At 36.3% G+C, this 18,393-nt stretch overlaps 1 protein-coding gene across 6 annotated transcripts in view; it reads left to right on the forward strand.

Annotated features, from left to right (window-relative positions):
• The window catches only part of LOC128011585 (myosin-7), a 121,053-nt gene extending 103,042 nt beyond the window's left edge, over positions 1-18,011 (forward strand). The window contains exons 1-6 of one of the 6 annotated variants that reach the window (XM_052594156.1): positions 14,934-15,030; positions 15,496-15,553; positions 16,548-16,647; positions 16,847-17,014; positions 17,474-17,605; positions 17,684-18,011. In XM_052594156.1, coding sequence (XP_052450116.1) covers positions 16,548-16,647; positions 16,847-17,014; positions 17,474-17,605; positions 17,684-17,817 — 534 coding nt within the window. In that variant the 5' untranslated portion in view covers positions 14,934-15,030; positions 15,496-15,553 and the 3' untranslated portion in view covers positions 17,818-18,011. Of the gene's footprint in view, positions 1-14,854; positions 15,031-15,495; positions 15,554-16,547; positions 16,648-16,846; positions 17,015-17,473; positions 17,606-17,683 lie in introns of those variants that run through there. The other 5 variants (XM_052594157.1, XM_052594158.1, XM_052594155.1 and 2 more) reach the window with 5 other exon arrangements.
• Positions 18,012-18,393: the final 382 nt, after the last annotated feature.

Here is an 18,393-nt window from a genome sequence, read left to right on the forward strand (position 1 = left end):
AAAGTCAAGGCTGCTTCATGCTCATTAGTATTTTGTGTTTTTTTCTTCTTCTATTTTTATACACTAGCTTGCACATGTGTATACAAATCCAAACCACTATTGTGCCTGGCGTATTGTTGTTTAGGGAGTTACGGCATGCTTGAATTACACGTGTCTCAGAATGTGAGTACTTGAGAGTGTATTAAAACCCACTGCCTCTTGACAGGATCGTTCATGGGAACGGTATCACATTTTGTGTAGAAGTGTGGGGATGTGTGTGGAAGTAGAAAGAGGAAGAGTGGCATGTTAAAGGTTCATGTTTTGTTGGCGTTGCTGACCAAGTCACATGGAAGGTCAAAGATAACATCTGTTCATACAGAATAAACACTGAGTGTGAATATGCAAATGTGTGGTGTTAAAAACAAAAAAAAGAAGAAACATGGATGATGATTATGATGATGATGATGATGACAGGTCTTCACACACGTACACAAAAAAAAACTTAAACCCTGAACCTTAAACCTGTCTAAATAAATAGTTAATTAACTATTTTTTGCAGGACTGTGTTATATACAGTCCACATGCCATTTGTGCCTTTTCATGTTTCCTTCCTTTCATCTTTTCCCAAATAACACATCCCACCAAATCCAAATCCAAATCCTCTTTTTCTTCATCTAGACAAGCAGCTGCTATCCTTCTGGCTCTGAATGGAAAGCCCCAGGAGAGATGGAGGATGAGTGTGACTAGACGCTACAGGTCAAAGGTCGAGACTGCATGTGCCAGATTTCTATATGGCACATCAGTTAGGCAAGTGCACACACCTACTAATCATCATATATATATATATATATATATATATATATATATATATATATATATATATATATATATATATATATATATATATATATACACACGCTGCACTTAAAAAAGTGTGTTAAAAAGTGTAATTCTGTCCTTTTATAGTCATCAGTTTGTAAAGACACATAATGTTTAATGTGTTTAGCAACTTAAATTGCATTGTGCTATATCAATAAAAATTAATAAATTCTATTATATATTTGGATTAAATTGTGCTTTAAGAAAGACAAAAAAAATTAAGAGATCAAAATGATGAGACTAACTTTTCTTGAACACTTCACTGTTTAAACTTTATTATTATAGTTTTATATATTAAATATGCATGTATATTTTTGTGTGTGTATATATAGTAATTTATATATATATATATATATACACACACACACACACACACATGAGAACACAATAGGTTTCATAGAATCGATTATACGATATATTAACTAATATCAAAAAAATATAAAGAAGGAAAAAAGACATTGCTAACTTATATTTCCATGTTTTTCATCAAAATACACTAATATAGCAAGGAGAAGATGGAAATGGATGCAGCAGTGTTATTTTAGTATTATGCTTTTATTGATATTTTGAAGCTTTCATTTTTTAATATTTTATTTTTTGTAATTCTGATATGCTTTTTACATTTTTATAAGCTTTCGATTTATTTATTTATTTAAATATATATAAATATATATAAGTGTTTAACAGATTTTTTTTTAAGTGAGAAGCCAGGGACATTTTAAGTTTAAGATTTTCATCTAGTATTTATGTTATTTTAGATTTATTTCAATTAATGAAAACTTTAATAGTTTTAGTTGACTGGTTTGTCAGTGTGTTTAGAAAAATGTTAAAGCTGTTACGAATTATTCATTTCAAAAGTTATTTGCACACACACACATACACACACACTATATATATATATGTGTGTGTGTGTGTGTGTGTGTGTGTGTGTGAGATAAAATTCACTGCTTTCTTATGTCAATGCTGTAAGGCAAATTGACTGTGAAATTGACCATAAAACCTTCAGACACACTGTTGTTCATATTAAGAAGCAGCACATTACAAAAAAAGACACACAAAATCAGCTTTTTCAGTCCCTTAAAATGCACAGCCACACTTACACACACACACACAGGCTCATTACTCGCTTATTGCGGTGTCAAAGATCAAAGCCCAGGGGAGCTGACCTCAGAGCCCCTGAGGAGGAGGCGTTACTCCTGCCATCTTCCCTCACTCTCTTCTCACTCTTTCCACCTTCTAAACTCCACCGATCCTGCTGCTATTAAGCCACAAAATGACACGAGGCACATGTTCCTGCTCAGTGACTGCATCCCAAGCTAAATTATGAATATGAATATCATAATGAATAATGAATGCAGGATAATGTTTTTGTCCTGAAGCTGTGCAAAAAGGGATGAGACTCAGAGACTTGCAGATGTAGGACAAGGTTTTTGATTCTACACTGCATTTTGTTTAAAGCTGGCTTGTTCCTTTCTTTAAGATACTCTTTAAGATGATTTACAGTTATTCTGCACCATATTTTTATATGCTTTCTAATTTATGTGTTTGTTTTTTTGTGAGTATCGATGTACAGTTGTTCATATGTAAATAATTGAGATGCTGTCAATATTTTATGTTTACTGTCTATGTGGTAAAACAACATTTTACATAGAATTACTAAATAATCATGAGATCACATTTTTAATACAGCTAATGTAATCATTACCCTAAAAGTTATCACCATATATTGTTGCTAAAATTGGTAACACTTTACAGTAAATCAGCTTGGTAACACTTAACAAAGCAGGGTGAGATCCGGTTAAGTAGGACATTTCTTCCAAGTCTTCTCAATACTGAACAGTGTCACAATTTCCCTGAAGTTTCCCTATATATTTATAAATTAAAATCTATTCTTTCATACTCTGTTTGGTGGGAAACCACAGTCATCACCCCAACCGCCTTTAGGCCAATTCAATGTTTTTTTTTTTTATATCTGCACATAAGCATGTTTTTCTGACAACATGTTTGGAAAAGCCCATGTACTCCCGTGAGCTGTGTACGTGTGTGTGAGCATTTGCACAAGTGGTTCACAGATTTGTGTTGAACATGTACATTTGGGACAGTGGGGCTTGTTATATGGTTTCCCCACATACACACAAATCCTTTTGGTTTCCTTCTTGTGTAGAGCTTTACATGTACATACACTTCTGATGAAAAGGAAGTTCTCACTTCTCAACCCAAAAACAACAGCAAGAAAGCCCCTGCACAAGCAATAATTGCTCCACTTGCTTCAGATATCCATTCCAGTAAGTTCCTCATAAAACTAAACAGTAAATAACAATAAATAAAAATGCTGACTTACCAATGTCTATTCCTTCCCTAGAACTCGGATAGCAACATTTAATTCAACATTGCACAAATAACACATTATAACTTACCATATATCTTATTTCCAGCAGCTCAAATAGTAGCACAGTGTGCTAGCAACATCCAAATCAATCACTGCTTTTGCTAAATTCATAGATGTAGGCTCATTAATCACATTATCTAGATTTTTATCATGTTGGACCATGATTCATGGTGGCTGTTGGCTTTTCCATTGTGGGGTCAGTGCAAGCCAGTGCTTTAAATGGGCCAGGCAGGGCTAATAGCCTCGGACCTGTAGCACTGAGCCCAAAATCACGATGCGTTTAATGAACATGATAAAAAATTAAATAAAAAAAAAAAACAGGCAGTTTATTTGCATGTTTTGTTTAAGATTTCAATCCAAAAGTTCTGTTATTGTGGCGACATTTCCACACCTTGAAACGTGATGATGAATGAAACAAACTGTTATTGTTTGTGTGACATGTCGGTCAAACGGCCTCATGGGCGGGTCTTAACCAATGAAAGCTGCTGAATTCCAGACCTTCAGTCGTCAGTCTGATGTTCTGGCTACGCGAGAATACCAATACACTACTGTTTCTGTTTGTAGTCTCAGTATACAGTCATGGCCAAAAGTTTTGGCAATGACACACATTTTGTGTTTTGCAAAGTTTGTTGCTTCAGTTATTGTCACTGAAAAACAATGATAAGCATTTCATAATTTTTAAAGGCTTTTATTTGCAAAACATAAATATTTATATATATATATATATATATATATGAGTCAAGATTATAAAAAATATTATATACAAAAGAGTCTTCATAACCTCTAGTTCGCTCTGGCATGCTGGATATTAGCTTTTGCTCCAAATCTTGACGGATGGCGATCCATTCTTGCCTTATTAGTTCTTGGAGTTGATCACATTTCAGGGGCTTATGCTTGTCCACTCGCCTTTTGAGCACTGTCTGCAGGTTCTCTGGGATTGAGGTCCGAGGAGTTGCCTGGACACAGATCCAAAATTTCAGTATAATGATCTTCGTGCCACTTCTTTATCACTCTTGCTTTGTGACATGGTGCTCCATCATGCTGGAAGAAATCACTCTTGCAGGATGTTTTGATACAATTCTTTATTCATGGCAGTGTTTTTGGCAGAATTATGAGAGAACCCACTCCCTTGGTTGAAAAGCAACCCACACATGGATGGTCTCAGGATGCTTCAATGTTGGCACAACACAGTGTTAACTTTTTCTTCTCTGAACAATCGATTTTCCAGATGTCCCAAACAGTCAGAAAGGGAGTTTCATCAGAGAAAATAAATGTGCACCAGTCTTCTGCTGTCCAATCCTTGTACTTCCTGCAGAATTTCAGTCTGTCCTTTTTTTCTTGGAGAGAAGTGGCTTCTTTGCTTCCCTTCTTGACACCAGGCTTGAGACCAAAGTCTTGGCCTCACTGTGTCCGCAGATGCTGACCTACTGCTGTTCCTGAGCAAGCTCTGCACTGCTGGAGACACGATTCTGTAGCTGACTCCTCAGAGACGGTCCTGACGCTTGCTGGACACTCTGGGACTTCCTGAAGACATCTTCACTGCAGTCGAACCTCTATCCTTGTACAAACCCGATTCCAAAAAAGTTGGAACACTGTACAAATTGTGAATAAAAACAGAATGCAATGATGTGGAATTTTCAAATTTGAATATATTATTCAGAATACAACAGATGAGATATCAAATGTTTAAACTGAGAAAATGTTAAGGAAAAAGAAGTTGATTTTAAATTTCATGGCAACAACACACCCTCTTCTTTTTATAACAGACTGCAAACGATTGGGGACTGAGAAGACAAGGTGCTCTAGTTTAGGGGAAAGGAATGTTGTCCCATTCTTGTCTAATACAGACTTCTAGTTGCTCAACTGTCTTAGGTCTTCTTTGTCGCATCTTACTCTTTATGATGTACTTTGCCACAGTCCATTTTAAATGAGCCTTGACCCAGATAAAACACCTGTGCTTCTGGATCATGTTTAGATATGGCTTCTTTTTTGACCTATAGAGTTTTAGCCGACAACGGCGAATGGCACGGTGGATTGTGTTCACCGACAATGTTTTCTGGAAGTATTTAAATTACAGTAGCATTCCTGTATGTGATGCAGTGCTGTCTAAGGGCCCGAAGATCACGGGCATCCAGTATGGTTTTCCGGCCTTGACCCTTACGCACAGAGATTGTTCCAGATTCTCTGAACCTTTGGATGGTATTATGCACTCTTTGCAATTTTTCTTTGAGAAACTCCTTTCTGATATTGCTCCACTGTTTTTTGCCTCAACATTGGGGGAATTGGTGATCCTCTGCCCATCTTGACTTCTGAGAGACACTGCCACTCTGAGAGGCTCTTTTTATACCCCATCATGTTGCCAATTGACCTAATAAGTTGCAAATTGGTCCTCCAGCTGTTACTTATATGTACATTTAACTTTTCCGGCCTCTAATTGCTACCTGTCTCAACTTTTTTGTAATGTGTAGCTCTCATGAAATCCAAAATGAGCCAATATTTGGCATGACAGTTCGAAAGGTCTCACTTTCAACATTTGATATGTTATCTATATTCTATTGTGAATAAATTAACAAAAAGTTTATGAGATTTGTAAATTATTCCATTCCTTTTTTACTCACAATTTGTACAGTGTCCCAACTTATTTGGATTCAGGTTTGTAGTTCTTGATGATCCGTTAAATGGTTCTTTGAGGTGCAATATTCTTTGTAGCAATTTCCTTGCATGTGAAGCTATTTTGATGCAAAGCGATGATGGCTGCACATGTTTCTTTGGAGATAACCATTGATAACAAGAACACAATGATTAGAAGCACTTCTTCCTTCCTTTTATAGCAATCAGCCTGCTTTTCTAATTAGTATGATGACTAGTTCACACTTTCACATGTGCTGCTGATATGATTAGTCAATTAATGTTAGCGGCCATTTTGTGTCAGGATCAAAATAGTGAAATTAGTCTTTTGTGAAAAGTTTGTTTTTGGGCCATTAAAGCTTTTATCAATTATTTAAAATGCATCTGATCACTCTACACAATAATCTAGAAACAATGTGAATGAACACCACAACAGCTTAAGCAGTAAACTTTGCAACAAAAACAATTTCACACTGGACCTTGGGCTAGAGCTGTATGACATTATAATGATTTATGAACTAGCACACTCGACCTCTGAAAATAGTGTTACATGTAATCCTTGGCTTGAAGATTCAGTTATTTGTTTACTTGCTGCGACTGGATCATAGAATCAGTGAGCTGGTAACCACTGCATTCAGGACTGTGTTTCCAAAAAAGCATGGAAAGCCTAAATTGATCCTAGAACCAATTGTCACCAATTGAGCTACGATCAATTTAGAATTACAAAGTTTTGGGGAAATGCAGCCCAGATCAGAATAGATCACTTGAATTTACAAATATCATAGAAAAAAACAAGTATTTTTTCAAGGTGATTATTTCATAAGAATTCTTAGGGTGTGGATCATGAAATCAGGAGTCATGAAAATTAACCTCTAACTCTGCCCTGAACGTGTCAGTGGAACAAAAACAGATCGAAAATGTACTAACAAGACTATACGAATTAGATGGCAATATGCCAAAATGTAAAATAGTTCCGTGTTCCAACGGGTTCAACCGGTTCTTTGAAAAAGAATCGATTTGATTGATTTGCTAACGTATCTGACATTGCTGAATGAGGAAAGGCATGTTTTTTCCGTGACATAGTATAGAAAAAAGGCAGATATTATGTGTTTGAATGTAACGAAGCAAAAGTGAAGGTAGTAAAAGTAACACATTCTATGTTTACTTATCGTGTTTGGCACAAAAACTTGTTGGACCAGCAAATGGTGCATAAAGCCTAAAATATGAGATATATATCTCAGATGTATCTCAGCTTGTCTTTATTAAATACTTTAGTAAACAAAAAATCCAGATTTTAAGATGATGTGGAAATAATTTTTATAAATATGCATGAACGAAATCTTTGGTATAACCATCTTTGGTTTTGAACTTGTTGCCTGTGTTTACAATGGTTGTTTAGGGGGGAAGGGCACTGATGTTACACCCTGAAGCCAAATGCTTAACCTCATTTGCCTCATTACATATCCTGCCAGCACTGCAGATAATATGGAAAACTCTAAGCAAGGTAGCTTAGCCTTATAATCCTTTCACGAAGATAACACTGAATGCTATTATTATTGCCAAATGTTTGGCAGTGCCACTTTGAATAGAGAAAAACAAACAGTGAGAAGCTCTAATTGGTGTGTAATGCAGGTCAGTGTCCCATCATCCATCAGGGCCATCATCTGACATCCCATTCACTACTCTGAAGCATAACCTCATTGAACAAGCCAGCAGAGGAGGAGAGGATCCAGATCAAACAAAAAACTGTAACCACACATAAAATGAACAACAAAAAGAGCAGCCACACTTCTAACAAAAGGCAGTGGGAGAGTGACCCATTTACCCAGCATGCCCAGGGGAGGCTGAAAGAAAAAGATTGTCTTATGGTGCCAGTATGCAAAGTAGGTTGGATGTGAATGGAGGAAGGAAAGGAAGAGTGAGAGAGGTGGCACAGTGAACCAGGACACTGGCAGAAGAAGGTCTAGGTCAAAGCTGGCACTGTATGTAGGGCATCCGTCCTTGGCCATATTTTTGAGGGCAGGCCTTCTTAGGTCTTAGGTTCACCCTCATAATTATGGCCCTACAAGCGTTAGTGTAAAGAGAGTGAATGATATACTATCACTAAAGTAGTGCTCTTTCAGATTTTGGCGTGAGAAGGCATTTCCCCACAAGGCTGAATGAACCACACATAGGCAGAAAGCAATGAAGCATTTCTTTACATTTCACTTCTGTGCCAGAAATATCTCAATGCTAGGTCCATCTTTCAACATGGTGAAGTCTGTGGTCATCTTGCAGCTTAAATAAGGGATGAGAGAGTAACACTTTTGGCTTTAACATAAATGTAACTAACTGTACAACACACACAAACACACACACACACACACACATACACACACACACATATATATATATATATATAAATTCAGTACAGACCAAAAGTTTGGACACACCTTCTCTGAAAATATGTCATTCTGTAGGTTCTTCAAAGTAGCCACCTTTTGCTTTGATTACTGCTTTGCACACTCTTGGCATTCTCTTGATCAGCTTCAAGAGGTAGTCAGATATATATATATATATATATATATATATATATATATATATATATATATATATATATATATATATATATATATATATATATATATATATATCTGCTACAAATTATTGTTTTGACCGTCCGTAAAGTGTATCAATTAATGTCAAGTACAAGTAATGTAGTTAAAAATCTTTTTTTATATGCATTCATTTAGCTATTTTTAAATATTCAGATAAATATCAGATGAATCAGATTGACTTGTTCAAAATGATTTTTATACAAAACCCCTTGCACAAACCTCAATTAATGTTAAGCATTAATGTTTAGATTAAATTAAACATTCTTTCTAATTTTTAAAAAATAATAAAATCTCTCTCTCTCTCTCTCTCTCTCTCTCTCTATATATATATATATATATATATATATATATATATTCATTAAAAAATAATAATAATTTTGTCTTTATGGTCCTGGTATTCCTTACATTATGGGGACCAAATGTCCACAAGGATATAAAGTCATTAAATTATGACCTTGTAGGAACTGTTTAATTTATTTATTTATTCAGTCATTCGTTTGGGTCCCAGGAAGAAATAAGCTTATATATTATACAGAATGATCTTTTTTAAAAACTGAAAAAAGCATAAAGTTTCATGTACAGGATAGGTTTAGGGATAGGATAAATAAAATCCAGTACAGTACATTAAAACCAGTGTGCATGTGTGTGTGTGTGTCAGATTCTTAAATATTTATTAGATTTATGAAATAACTGACAGACAATGTGTGCTTTCAGTGAAGTGGGCATCTCATGGTTTCCAGATAAACTATTATTTGTTTTGATGTGGACATAGATGAATTGCATTGGGGACCAGACTGACTTAAAGGCTAACCGTCAAGAGGGTCATTTCTTCTTCAGTCTTCATCTCTGGCTTTTTGTGGCTTTGTGAAGGGACAAGACAAAGCAAGAAGCCTGGGGTGGGGAGGGCGAAGACAAATGGCTTATGAGTTTCCTCTAGAGAACAGAAATGCAAAATGTAAGCATATAATAGGACTGAGCTGGAGGAAGGGGTCTGGGAGATAACAATGGGGGTAACGACAGAAGCAGGGGGTTGTGTACGCTCAGTTTAAGCTGTGTTTAGTTGGGGGTGGGCAGGGACACGTGCCACTCTTGGTGGGAGGGGACAGGATGGAATTGAGGGAGCACAGCCAGTGGTGCCCGATCCGGCCCTCTGCTTTGTTCTGCCAGCTGTTAGTGTCACGGTCAACACCCGAGAATCAGTGGGACGGACACCACCTTAATACACACTAACAACAGTTATCTGATAGATAGATTGATGTTGAAATAGTGAGGCTTTCAACTGAAAAAAGATCAGGCATAAATGCTTTATTAAAGCGGAAGATATTTCAGAAGGAAAAAGAATGAAACTCCATTACAAAGTTATTGATTTCAAATATATTCATAGAAAACTATTATTTTAAATTGAATGTATAATAACGATATTTCACAATATTACTGTTGTACCATATTTCTGCTGCCTTGGTGAGAATAAGAAACTTTCAAACACATTAAAAATTCTTAATTATTTAAAATGCTATATTATAGATTGCTAGTGTACAAACAAAAAGATGACAACAGAGATGCTGAAGGTTTGTGTAGCTGCTTTAAAGGGGTCATATGATGTTGCTAAAAAGAAAATGATGTTGTGTATTTGGTGAAAAATACCTACATTATTTTCCACATAATGTATAATATTGTTGCTCCTCTATGGCCCGCCTTTCTGAATGCATCGATTTTTACAAAGCTCATTGTTCTGAAAAGCAAGGTGTGCTCTGATTGGCCATATATCAGTGCGTTGTGATTGGCTGAATACCTCAAGCCTGTGACAGAAATATTACGCCCCTTACCATACTATGATGCTGTCTCCTGGTACGATGTGAAAAAATCAGAATCAGAATCAGAATCAGAATCAGAATGAGCTTTATTGCCAAGTATGTTTACACATACGAGGAATTTGTTTTCGTGACAGAAGCTCCGCAGTACAACAGAATGACAGCGACAGAACATAAAACACATAATAAAAGAATGAAAAATACAAATATGTAGATAGTGAATGACAATATACAAATGACAATTGTAGGCAGGTATATTACAAAGTGAAGTTATGTATGTACATATATATTGTGTGCAAAATTTAAGTGTATACTAAGTATGTGTGTTAGATAAATAAAGTGTGTGTGTATATAAATATAAAGTGTAGTGTGTCAGCTGTTCATAAGATGGATTGCCTGAGGGAAGAAACTGGTCCTGTGTCTGGTCGTTCTAGTGCTCAGTGCTCTGTAGCGTCGACCAGATGGCAACAGTTCAAAGAGGGAGTGTGCTGGATGTGAGGGGTCCAGAGTGATTTTGACAGCCCTTTTTCTCACTCTGGATAAGTACACTTCTTGAATAGATGGGAGAGTTGAACCGATGATTCGCTCAGCAGTCCGGACTACTCTCTGTAGTCTTCTGAGGTCAGATTTAGAAGCTGAGCTGAACCAGACAGTTACTGAAGTGCAGAGGATGGATTCAATGATGGTGGAGTAGAACTGTTTCAGCAGCTCCTGTGGCAGGTCAATGTGAATGTCCCACTCAGGTCCTGAGAGATGGTGGTTCCCAGGAACCTGAATGACTCCACTGCAGTCACAGTGCTGTTCATGATGGTGAGTGGGGGGAGTGCAGGGGGGTTTCTCCTGAAGTCCACGATCATCTCCACTGTTTTGAGGGTGTTAAGCTCCAGGTTGTTGAGACTGCACCAGACAGCCAGCTCTTTTACCTCCTGTCTGTAAGCAGACTCGTCACCGTCCTGAATGAGGCCGATGAGTGTGGTGTCATCTGCAAACTTCAGGAGCTTGACAGAGGGGTCCTTAGATGTGCAATCGTTGGTGTACAAATAAAAAATAAAAAAAAAACAATAAAACCTATTACAATCGAGGCATTTGTTGCATCCAGTGGGGACATAATTACTAATTATAATGATTTATACTGTGTTTTTATGCATTGCGTTGTGTATCACACCACATAAAGATAAAACCATGTCTACATTTGTGATTGGAGAAATGACAAACAACAAGCCTACTCTACACTGCTCAAAACTTGCATTGAATAATCATTGGCTAATTCTTTAAATATGAAAAACGTACTTACAGACTGTGAGTCAGAAGCACCAGACTGTCCTTGCAAAGTTGGAATTGCCCCACTTTATAGAAACAGCCGTTGTGCCACAGACACATTGTAGTCTTTTCTTTCAGGATCAGGAAACAGTCCTCCATAAAATGTGTAGCACATTTCTGAATATTTGGGTTGAACAGTTCTGGAACAGTGTAAATACAACTTAACCAGTGAATTCTAGTTGTGTCCTCTTTTGGAAGGCAAATCAAAGTAGTTTTGCTTTCACAATGAAACACACAGCATCACACACTGCGGGCTTGAATGAGGAAAGGCTGGTGGACTTGAGAACGGTGCAGCTGGCGGATTCGATGAAGGAGCATCTGTTGGGTTTGCAACAACAACATGTGACGACCCTGGGCTGGACTCTGCTTCATCCACGGCGAAAGGAGATCCACAAAGCAAAGTTGATGTAATTCCTCAGCGACCAGCACGGACCAGCTCTAGGCATGACGAAGCGAAATTCGTCCTCTTTCGGAAGACCAAACAAAGTAGTTTCGCTATCACAATGAAACACGCAGCATCTCCACAACAAGGTTGCAACAACAATACTACAGCAAAAATAAAAGTTACACCTTCTGTCTTTGCACGAACATTTGGGCGGTGTTATGCAAATCTTCCCACATCTTGACGTAGACGTGGGGTCGTGTTTAAATGAGGCATTTTAGGAGGGCGTGGACTTAACTTTAATAAAGAATATCTCTTTGGGTTTGAGAATTGAGATCTTCTTTATGCACTAAGAGTTTGTAACACTCCAAAGAGTAAGGAAAAATTTTAATTGCATCATATGACCACTTTAATACTGATTATCCATCTAGCGTTTATTTATATTATAAAGTTCAGAAGAAAGTTTACAGGAAATGTAATTTGTAGCAAATAGTTATTTAAGGCAGAATCCATTTAGCTTCTGCTCTCTCCAGCACTCATTCAAACAGAGATAACAATGTAATAACAGAGAAAATAAGCATCATCTGGAGTTTTTCACTTCACTAAATATTGACCTAAATGTAGCATTTGCTATAGGCTTATAGGTTTTCATGCTGTTAGATTTAATTATGAACTATAAACGTTGTTAAATGATTAACAGGTTTATAATTACAGTTAAATGGAAAGCAAAAGAGGAGTTTAGGACTTGGTAAGTGGCAGTTTTATACACACACACACACACACACAAATTTCCATGAAATGTTGGTATCATAGAGCTGTTCAGTTTGCTGTCATAAAACCATGAAGAGTGTTAGTATTTTCCAGCCATGAATTTCCCCTCAGGAATTTCCTATGGGTTTTTAGAACAGCAGTTTTGATTTATGAGTGAAATGAGGTCTGTCGTTATCTTAAAGAGACTTTAACGTTTTACTATAACAAAAACTAGGCAGTTATAACCTACCTCAAGTGTAAATTTTGCAATTAAATTTAGCCTTTATTCCCTATTCACGTCACCAACAAAAGCCTGACTCATAGGCCTACCGGTCGAGCTTATGAAATGTCTTTATGCTCCCCTCACAAACTAAGAGTGATCGAAGACCGGGTTTTGGCACCGTGTGAGGTTTACTGCTGCCACCCAGAGTCTTCTGAAGGTTTGTACATTCACATAAATGAGCTCAGCTCTTGCTGTTGCTTTTCAAATAGACCTTTTTACGTCCTGTTCTTTTTTATTAATTGACTGATACGCAATCAATGAGAGTTTGTTTAGATCGTTTAGTCCACTTTAGGCCTTGTTTACAGCTGGTGTGACAGCTTTACTTTGAGTTACATCCACAGAAAACTGTCCCAACTTGTCCTGCATTTTCTGTTGTTGTTAGATTGAGGAAAAACTGTGACAGTGACATCTGAAGGTGTTTCAGCATGATTGAATGGCTGATGAAAACAGATAAAATTCAGTTGTATACAGAAACGCTTATGGGGAAAAGATAAGCACTGAGCAGGTAATTGCAGGTACATCAGAGTTCATGTGTAAAGGTGGCACTTCAGGTTCTTGTATCTAACACAGAATGGTCTGAAAAGTAGACTATAAGTCTCTATGCCAGGCCCTGTTAAAGCAATTGATAAAAAGTAATTTATTTTATTTTGCTTATAATTTTTGTTTTTATTTTAATTTTAGTTAAAGTTTTAGTTTTATTGTGTTTTGTTATTTGTATTAGTTTAATGTGTGTGTGTATACATTAGCTTTTGGTTACTTTTATTTCAAGTAACATACTTCTTTTTTAATATTCTTTTCTACATTTATTGTATACATTGTACTTTCATCACGTCCATTTCCTTCTAGCGTGTATCATAAGTTTAAATGTTTACTGACTTCATGAGTGAATATCATGAGTTAAAAATTATTTAATCATTTTTTCTTGTGGTATACTTAGTATACAGTATTTTTTCTCTTTTGTCTAAATTGAAGTTTGTTTGTTTGTTTGTTTTGTGATACTCAGCAGCATGTGAAAGATGTTGATAGAGATTTGTTGGAGGTTTGTTTTTAACATTCCTTCAAGCCTCTGAGATATGAAATCATTCAAATGTATGGCAACAAAAGTGTTGCTCATAAAGAAGAAGAGCATGACACCTGCAGTTATTGTGGAGAAGTTCTATTAAAAAAAAAAACACTTACAGTAAAGCAAAGAGATCTGATATTTTTAAACAGGATTCAACCATGTATCATTGTCTGATCTTTATTTATATATATGTGACACTTTGTGCTGGAGCAGCTGGAATATTTCACAGCAGGTTTGTCCTTATTTGACCCTTAACACTGATTATTCCTCAACATTTCTCCGTCTTTCACTTCTTGTTGAGCAGTGAAACATATTCCCACATTCAGACTCACTGCCAGACTTCTGAGGCAGACTTCAGTTCAGGTTGCATTGGGCTAAACCCAGATCAGGACTGGACATGAGCCAGATAAACTCCACGCCTCTCTCCCCCCTCCTCTTTTACCCCTTTTTTTCTGGTGTTTTCTTTATGATTGCTTCCATTTCCTCTGAAAGTTTGCTTCTAAGAACTGCAATCATAAAATGATCTGCGGATTCAAAAACAAGTATTTATGGGATCAAAACTAAATATGAAAAAGAAGGGGAAAAACTTACATAAAAATAAACAAAACCAGCACTGAGCATTTGATATGTGAAGAGTTAAACTTCAGCACAGATGTCCCAGTGAGCAGTGAAGTCACATGGTTGTCTCAGATGTTTACTTGCACAGTCTCTCACAGTCTAAAACCCCAACTAAAGCCAAAACCTTCCCACTAGCTCTCTCTCTCTTTCTTTCTCTCTCCTTCCTTTCTCCACCCACCCTGTTTTCATGGTCAGTCAGTGCCAACAGCCCAAGTAAGGACATAACGCATAAACTGAAGCAAGTCTGCACTTTTTTTTCCTTTTCATTTTTCTCCTGTATATTCTTATTTGTGATTTTGTCATCCTTATCATCTTGTCTCTCAGGAAAGCTGTGAGTACAATGAGGGAACTTTCTAGAAGTAGCAGTGGGGAGAAGGATAGTAAGCATGGACTAAAAACTGAAAGAAATTGCATCTGTGCACTTAAAAGTGCATTTCGAAAATATACTTTAAATAGTATCAAAGATTAAATGTTTAAAAATTCTGCAGCAAGAAAAAGAGATCTAGCATAATCTTCATGCTTAGAGAGAAATGGATGAATTGGTCAGCATTTAACATTGTTGCAAAATTGATAAGCATACAAAGTTTATTGTATTTACATAATGACTTCTCACTTTTACTTACTGTTACACATGATCGTACTGTCCGTATATTTACAGTAGAATAGCAATATATAGAGCTAGCCATATGTAAATAATCACTTTTTTAAATGCTTTGTTCATTTGTTGGAGAGTGTACAGGGTTCATTGTGAACTCTTGGTTTGGGCTTTTGCCAGTTTCTTCCATTTTATTTACAGTGTTTTTGTCTCTCTCTTGCTGAACATGGAGGGTGCAGAAAGTGCTTTGCACAGATAAGTAAAGAACATTTTATGACAGCAAATGTCCATTTGCTTTGTAAAAAAAATATTTTTTAATGGGGTTCTTTTCAACAAAACACCAAATCTCCCAGATCTTTGTACCATAGACATAACCTATGGATGGTGGAGACTTACTGTAATTAACAGCAAAAGATGATTATGTGACTAGACTAAACAAGCAGGGATTTGGATTTGATCCAGAACAGAAGGAACTAAAGCATCAGGGGGTTTAGGTACTTTTATACATGCATAGTAAAATGCACAAAGTCCTCAAATCAAGGTTTTTCCCTTTTTACTTGGTGATCATTTAGTACTAAACAACACCAGAATTGAATGTATAAAACACAAGCATATGGAGGTACTTACACTGAGAGGATGGTATTCAGCTTGGCTTTAGAAACAGCAACATTTTCCATAGTTTAGATCACATAAAAATAAAAAAAGTAGCTACACCACCATTTGCAAACCAAACATAGACACAAGATAAATGGGTAACACTTTAGAATAAGGTTCCATTAGTTAATGTTAGTTAATGTATTAATTAACATGAACAAACAATGAATAATACATTTATTATTGTATTTATTCATCTTCATTAATGTTAGTTAATGAAAATACAGTTATTCATTGTTAGTTCATGGTAATTCACAGTACATTAACTAATGTTAACAAGCACAACTTTTGATTTAAATAATGCATTAGTAAATGTTGAAATTAACATGAACTAAGACTTATAAATGCTGTAGAAGGATTGTTCTTGCTTAGTTCATGTTAACGAAAGTAGTTAACTAACATTAACTAATGGAACCTTATTCTAAAGTGTTAAATAAATGTTTTTATTTTATTTTTTACAAGTGGGCACAGGACAGAAATATAATTGAGGATCTGTGATAATGTGAGAAATATTGAATTTTGGTTTGACCTTAGTCTGCCAGGTATTGTGTTCTTTCTGAGAGATTTTGAGTGTGTTTTTATTTTCCTTTGTGGATCAGATGCTGCACTTGACAGCCAGACGTGTAGCGGGGCTCTTGTCCAGACGGGGGGTGGCTGCATTCAGCTCCAGCGGTGTCAAGATGGCCAGTCATGGGCATGGTAATGTTAAACTTTATTTTAAAGAACAGCATAAAAGTACATTAATTTTGAATATGTAAACTAAGATGACAAATGAGCAGCATTACATCAGTATTATAACAAAATATTTTTATAAAATGTACACTTTATGTTCCTGCATTTTCTGTTTCACGTATTTTTCACTCAGTAGTCACTTGATCACTTCCTCTTGTTCTCACAGGTGGGGTGACAGAACAGACGGACATGTCCGTACCCCTGTACTGGGACCGTCTGGACACTCCTCTGCCTGACAGACCATACAAAGACACCCTCAGTGATGCAGACAAGAGCCTGAAGCAGAAGGAGAAAGGCCCCTGGAACAGTCTTTCCAAAGAGGAGAAACTTGCCTGTTAGTAATGCTAATGCTCCTGTTTCTCTTTTATTCAGTACTTATTAGAATTTCCAAATATGTTTAAATGAGCAATACAGTCAAATTAAGAAGTTTTGTGGCTTTGATATTCTAGTGCTAAAAACTGTCAAATTTACTTTTAACAGGTTTTGACATTAAAAATCTATCCTTTCTCATGGACCAAAACTATTGGTCTCATTGCATTAAATTAAATGCTCGCTTAATTAAGCTACTCCCCTTCATCTACCTCTGACTAGCAATAACAAGTAAATTATTGGCTAATTTAAATAAAATTAAAAGGGATAATCCCTACGATTTGTCCCACCCCCAACTTCAAGAAATATGTAAACAATTGGACGGGGTTTTTAATCTAAGAGGGCAAAGCACCGACAAAATCATGGGGAAAAAAGTAAAATGCTGTATGTTGCAATCTTTATCTTCTGTGGTTCTTGGTGGCAGTGTACAGGCTTACGTTTAATGAGACATACGCTGAGATGAAGAAACCAACAGGTGAGTGGAAGACTGTGTTGGGCGGCATCTTCTTCTTCATTGGCTTCACTGGTCTGGTTGTTCTCTGGCAGAGGTACTATGGTAAGTGATTGTCTGACATTTTTGGTTTAATTCAATGATTTGTCTGAATTAAAGGGGAGTCTTTTTGCTCTCTCTCAGTGTATCCCCCTCATCCTCGTACCCTTGATGACGAATGGCAGGCTATGCAGGTGAAGCGGATGCTGGACATGAGGGTGAACCCTGTGGAGGGTTTTTCAGCCAAATGGGACTATGAGAAGGGCCAGTGGAAATAGAGGAAAGGAAATGCAGCTGAGAGCAACATGTCAAAGCCTTGCTACTTCTCTGCAATTCTCCGTTGGCAGTCTTCATGCATTACTATGCCGTCCTTTATGTGAACATTTGAAAATTATCCAATGGGCAACCATGTAAAATTTGAACACCGAATTAAGTGTTTCCTCTTGACGGACCGAAGTAAAACTTGAAATTACATCTTGTATTGTTATATTAATTTAACACACATAATAACCACAAGAGATGTTGTGTATTCAGATGGGTTTTTTATTTAAATATTAGACATAAAAAAAAAAATCCTAAGACATTAAACAATTATTCAGGGGTGAAGCCGTTTAAATAAACCCAAAACCTTAAAAAAATAGTTTTCTTTTTTGTCCTCTAGTTTAGGTTAAGTTGGCTAAATATAAACACAAAAAGAAACAAATACACAACAACAAAAAAATTATAATGGAGTTTAAGGCCATAGGAAGGAACAATATGAGTTTACACCAAATATCATAAATAATATTTTCAAATCATCAAATGGCTTAAATATTTTCACTAAGCTATGATGAGCTAGTCTAATTGTCATTTAA

Source organism: Carassius gibelio, chromosome B23 (genome assembly GCF_023724105.1).
Source record: "Carassius gibelio isolate Cgi1373 ecotype wild population from Czech Republic chromosome B23, carGib1.2-hapl.c, whole genome shotgun sequence".
NCBI lineage: Eukaryota > Metazoa > Chordata > Actinopteri > Cypriniformes > Cyprinidae > Carassius > Carassius gibelio.